Raw genomic sequence first — 5,513 nt, forward strand, 5'->3', positions numbered from 1 at the left:
TGTATTAATTTCTACAGGCTAAAATGGAGTATAATGCGCATACACTATTATTCTTTTAACAACTTTGCAGTGGCAATTTCAAGCAAAATAGCGCATATGAGCTTATACACTTATTGAACGAATTTTTTTAACATGAAATTATACACCATTTTTTCCAATGACATTTTGACCCACTTTTTGGAAGTAGAATTTGACGAAATTTTGACCAGACATAGAATCAATGATGGAGATTCTAAATATGCAATAAAAAATAATGGCGTATGAGCACATACACTATTGTTATATTGAGGGGACGATATACCCCTATATCTGACTCTTTTAGTTTTAGGACTTACAAACAAGCGTTATGTGAACACAACTATAATACTCTCTTTAGCAACTTTGTTGCGAGAGTATAAAAATATGTAAATGACGGATAATGAAATCTCGATTATCACTTTATCATGCGAGAGTATAAAATGTTCGGTGATACCCGAACTTAGCCCTTCCTTACTTGTTTTTTCATTATATTTGGGGATTCAATAGTTTTACGTTTCGCTGCTTTGGGCTGGTGTGTTTTGCCAGCCTTCGCTGTTATCACAAATACCGACGGAATTTTTTTTGTATTAACGAACCCACATACCAGGGGGGTTACTTTGTAATGCGATACGAATATGAAAATGTTCGCATCTCCAATTTTGATACTCTGTAATTCGACAATCGCAGTAAATTTTGAAATTTTCGATTTAGTTTTTCCCTTTCGCATTCAGTTTTTCCCTTTCGCATTAGCGGTACTCTGCTTTGCTAAAGCAATTGTCAAACATGCGTTATATTCGTAATTTTTGTGCTACAAGTATAAAGAAGTCGCATTGCATGAAAATGTAAGTTTCAAATATAAATTAGTTGTTTTAATTGCTACTAAAATATATAACGCCGTGCATATGAACTATTTTGCACAAATTTACAGGGAAGCACTGAAAATAAAACAACAAACTCAACCAAAGCAATTTGAAATTCTCGTGGATTTCATGAAGGCGCATCCTAATTTATCGAAAGGATCACTAAAAACACCAGACGCCAAAAATACCTCCAATAATATATGGAAAAATTTAGTTTCCTATTTAAACGCAGCTGGGCCACCATTGCGCGACATTGCGGGGTGGAAAAAGGTAATTCCAATAATTGCACAGATAAATTATAAATGTGATTAAATGTAATCAATTATAGGTTTGGGCAGACTATAAGATTCACTTAAAGGCAAAAATGCGACGAAACAAAAATAATATTTCGGGAACTGGAGGTGGTCCCTCACTTTTCATACCCTTATCACAGTTAGAACAACAAGTGAGTGAGTTATTGTCAATAGAGGAATCAATAAATGGAATGAGTGGTACCTTGTCATTCGGTGCAGCTACAAGCAGCATGTCGGAGGTAAATACAGACCCTACCGAACCAAATACACAAAACAGGGAACTACCACAATGTTCCAAAGTGGCATGCACACCTCATAAAAAACAGCAGACTCCTCTTAATACACAAGAAAATGAACTACCACATTGTTCAAATGTGACGTACCCGCCGCGCAAAAAGCAGCAGACTCTGCTTGAACAACAAGTCGAAAACCTAATTATATTCCACAATAACTCGATTAAAGTGTTAAACGATATAAATTTTAATATAAAAAACATTTTTAAAACATTGAAAAAAAGAAATAAATTAGAAAAACGGAGACTAACCTTTGAAAAGGAAAAATTTCTATATAAACAAAAAATTGATGAACAAAAATTGAGAAACTGGAAAATGTAAGTTAAATAACTATATAACTGCGAGAAACAGAATTAAAAACTACAAATTTAATCTGTAATTATTTAAATTTAATTTTCGTTATTACAATGAAATAAAAGACTGGATTTATTAATTTGCAAATAGTTCGTTTTAATTAAGTTGAGTTACAAGCATTTATCATATTTGTTTTAATATCGTCCCTAATGTTTCTAGCAATAGTAATAAAATTACCACTATTAGGTAAATCTTTCTTAGTGGTGGAAAATTCTTCTGGCTCAAGTGTAATATTAATTGGTACTTCTACCTTGTACAAAATGCATATATTGTGTAGAGCGCAGCATACGTTCAAAATTTTAACGACTTTTTCAGGCGCGTAATGTAGCTCTCTTGCAGATAACAATCATCGAAATCTCCCTTTTAATACACCAAACACGCGTTCAATTAGTTATCGGCCTTTTGTAAACTGTTGGTTGAAATAGAGTTCATCAGAACGTTCTGGCGCATTCCTATATGGCGTTAGCAGCCAAGGTTCAAGAGGATATCCGGAGTCTCCTATAATAATAATAATAAAATCATATACATAAGTGTTGCTGAGAGATGTTGATAATTTCTTTTAAAACATCAATATAATGTAATAATATATAACAATTTTATCTTATGGCGATTTAGCCGCCATAAGTTATTATTACAGTTATATATGTATACTCACCAAGAATTCGTTCGCTTCTATTTCCATTTTCTTAGTTCGTCCTCAAACTTTCACGTTCTCCTGAGAGGTTCCATACGTGGGAGTCATGCGACGCTCCTCCAAATCTACCATTTACTGCCCTTATCTGCATTTTGTGATCACATATCTAAAAGAAGTTTTAAGTCATTGCACTGGAATCAATATACATATGTACGTGTATATTATTGTATTTATGAATGTTCTTACCACCATTGCATTTATACTGTGTTTTAGTTTACGATTAAAAAATAAGTGTTCATTGATGTGCGTCCCATCAATCACTCCAATTACGCCTGGAATTCCGGACGTCAAGTAAAAGGTTCTATTTGCTTCAATTTTTTCCTCAATGGTCAAGGGAAACACGATATGCTTTGGGCACAGAGTTTTCTCGATGGCATCGCATACTTCCAAGATGCATCGGGAAACCGATTGTTGGGCTAGCCCTGAATGCCTATCTTGGCCGACCGAGTGTTGATACCCGCCCTGTGCGAGGAACTTCAAGTTGTTGACAGTTTTACAATTTCTGGAATTGATGGGGTTCTTTGAGCGACTTTTAATTGGGGTCTTATGTTGTCCAAAACATATAAAAATGCGTGCTTATTAAGGCGGAAATTTTGCATGAAGCTAAAAACACAAAATGTGTAGATGTTAAGTACATTTTAAAGTACATTAAGTACATTTTGAAACTGCAATTTTTTACTAACCTTTTATCTCTTAGAGACATAATGTCCGAATTATCTCGAATAATTCTTCTATCAATTCTTTCCTGAGAATAATAATGATCCCACAATGCCACAGAATTCATTTTTAAATTATTCAACACAGTTTTAACGAACAAATTATTATTATTTTCTTTATTTTGCTCGTTTATACTTTGATATTTTTGGAAGTAATGCCAACCATTACATAAAAAGAAAAAAAAGTAAAGGTGAACAACATTGTTAGTGATGCGTAAGCAATACAGAGTATCAATTGCCTATCGCTTCGCATTGGGCTTTCGAATCGCATTGTCTTTCGCATCGCTTTACAGAGTAAGCCCCCAGGTTTCATCGAGACACACGTACGGACGGACAGACAGACAGTCAACCGGATTTAAACTTTTCTTGTCATTCTGATCATTTATATATATAACCCCATATCTATCTTGCTATAACAAACTATACAAAATTATAATACTCTGTAGCAACTGGTTGCAAGAGTATAAAAATTACGAGTTCGTAGATGGACGTAATAGAACCACTGCCACACTCACATAATGCTTTTAACCGAAAACGTATAAAGTGCATTAAGCACCAAATTAAGATGTAAAGCCATAACAAAGAGCTAAATTAAGCTATCAAGCTGTAAATTGGTACAAAGGATCGCGATAGCAAGGAACACATGTGGGCATAAAATTTTCAAAAAACCAAAACCACTATAGCTAAAACAATCAAATTTTCCCAGCACTAATAGTATAGAAATTCTTACCGTCTGTGTAAAAATCGATGTAATCACTCCCCATATAACGGTACTGTCAAAACCTACTAAAAGCGTAATAAATCACAAAATAAATAAGCCAGGGCCATTAAATTCTGAGATGGTATTAGAGGCTTTCTACCTTTTTGATGAAATCACATATCTCAGGACTCGACTGACCTATTTCAATTAAATTTAGCATTCTTCTATTATTCCTATGTCACATTGCGAAAATGGGTGAAACCATGAGTACTTCACATATAGCACAATTTTAAATTCCATTTGATGCTTTCGCTTATCCAGGGATAACATTGTGCGCTATAGTTTGTCCTTAAAAGTTTGCCACCTTATGACCAAAAATTGCCCGAATCCATTCAAAACGGTTCAAGCCCCTAAGTACCGAATATGTGGACCTCAGCAACTGTAGTTGACTTTTGACCGAAACAATGGATAAGTATGGAATACATTTTGAGCGAAAACTTGAACTAGCCCCGTATATTTGATATCGAGATTTTCCATATAATAGGTGATAGTCTATTTGTCATTTTTTTAGCATGTGACATAATAATTGTTAAAGGATCGTTATCGTATAGTATATACTATAATAAACATTCTCACAAATTTTGAAATCGAAATTCAAATAATTACGGTCGCCATAGCGTTTTCTGTAGAAAGAGAACAGAGGGGGCAACATAGCGACTGCAATCTTTAAACGCGTTTTTCTCAGATTGGCGTTTTTAAATACGGTTTCCACTCTCAAAGAAAGAATTTTGAAGATATCTAGTTCCAATTTAGTGAGATCATTTTTAACGTCATTCGCTATCGCACTATGGAAGCTTATACATGTATATTTTTTTGAATCTTCCTAATTTTTCTACGAAAAACTGTCGAAAAAAAGGCCAAAATTTGATACTTTTTTTTCAAACCGCCGCCATTTTGTCAAATGAAAAACAAAAACAAAAAAGCTTCCATAGCGCTATATCGATTTTCTTATAAATTAATAATCTTTCTGAAATTCTTGTCTTAGCCCGCAATCGTGGGCATCGTACAGAACCTTTTTTTTACGTGTCATTTTCACCATATATTTAACTAATTTACACACAATAAATAGACATAAAAAATTCATTTTGTATTCGTCATGAATGTATTTATTTATAAAAACAAATCGGATTGATTAGTAAATTGCAACATTAAAAAAAATCCGGACTTTTTTCGATTTGGGATTTCTAATAGTGCGGAAAAGTTGCCTTAGTACTTCCTGATTCTAATGCAACTTTTTGTTTTGAGATCGGATTGCATCTTCAACCCCAACTCCGACCTTGAAATTTCGGAAATTCGCCTAAAATCGTGAAATTGTCTACCTAGCGCCTGAAATACGCATCTCACGGCAAAATGTACAAAACAAAAGTTATTTGTCACGTCATTTGCTACCGAAATGGTGTATGTGATCATGGCCGTACGACGAACCGTTGTGAAAATTGTTGCAGCTCTCAGTTAACCTGTATTGGTCACCCAGAACCCACCGCGTGGAGGTGGCTGCTCTTCGTGTTCCTCCCAAGCCCAACCC

The 5,513-nt window shown here is 34.4% G+C and overlaps 1 protein-coding gene and 1 long non-coding RNA gene across 2 annotated transcripts; one reads left to right on the plus strand and one right to left on the minus strand.

The window, feature by feature from the left end:
- The first annotated feature begins 672 nt into the window (after window positions 1-672).
- LOC126764499 (uncharacterized) lies at window positions 673-2,610 on the plus strand. Its single transcript, XM_050482206.1, has 4 exons — window positions 673-860; window positions 947-1,148; window positions 1,207-1,410; window positions 2,509-2,610. Exons 1-4 carry the CDS (start codon window positions 802-804, stop codon window positions 2,608-2,610), a joined length of 567 nt encoding a protein of 188 aa, XP_050338163.1. The 5' UTR covers window positions 673-801.
- LOC126764527 (uncharacterized) lies at window positions 1,940-3,497 on the minus strand. Its single transcript, XR_007668047.1, has 4 exons — window positions 3,196-3,497; window positions 2,699-3,115; window positions 2,474-2,618; window positions 1,940-2,316 (listed from the first exon to the last, which is right to left on the minus strand). It is a non-coding gene; the product is annotated as an uncharacterized LOC126764527 (long non-coding RNA).
- Window positions 3,498-5,513: the final 2,016 nt, after the last annotated feature.

The sequence above is a fragment of the Bactrocera neohumeralis genome, unplaced genomic scaffold (assembly GCF_024586455.1).
Source record: "Bactrocera neohumeralis isolate Rockhampton unplaced genomic scaffold, APGP_CSIRO_Bneo_wtdbg2-racon-allhic-juicebox.fasta_v2 cluster09, whole genome shotgun sequence".
NCBI lineage: Eukaryota > Metazoa > Arthropoda > Insecta > Diptera > Tephritidae > Bactrocera > Bactrocera neohumeralis.

Bases quoted from the DNA above. Each gene is read 5' to 3' on its own strand.
- LOC126764499 (XM_050482206.1), top strand. From the start codon at position 802: ATGCGTTATATTCGTAATTTTTGTGCTACAAGTATAAAGAAGTCGCAT. The intron at 1,149-1,206 runs GTAATTCCAATA...AATCAATTATAG, and splicing joins ACATTGCGGGGTGGAAAAAG to GTTTGGGCAGACTATAAGAT. The intron at 1,411-2,508 runs GTAAATACAGAC...CCATTTTCTTAG, and splicing joins CTACAAGCAGCATGTCGGAG to TTCGTCCTCAAACTTTCACG.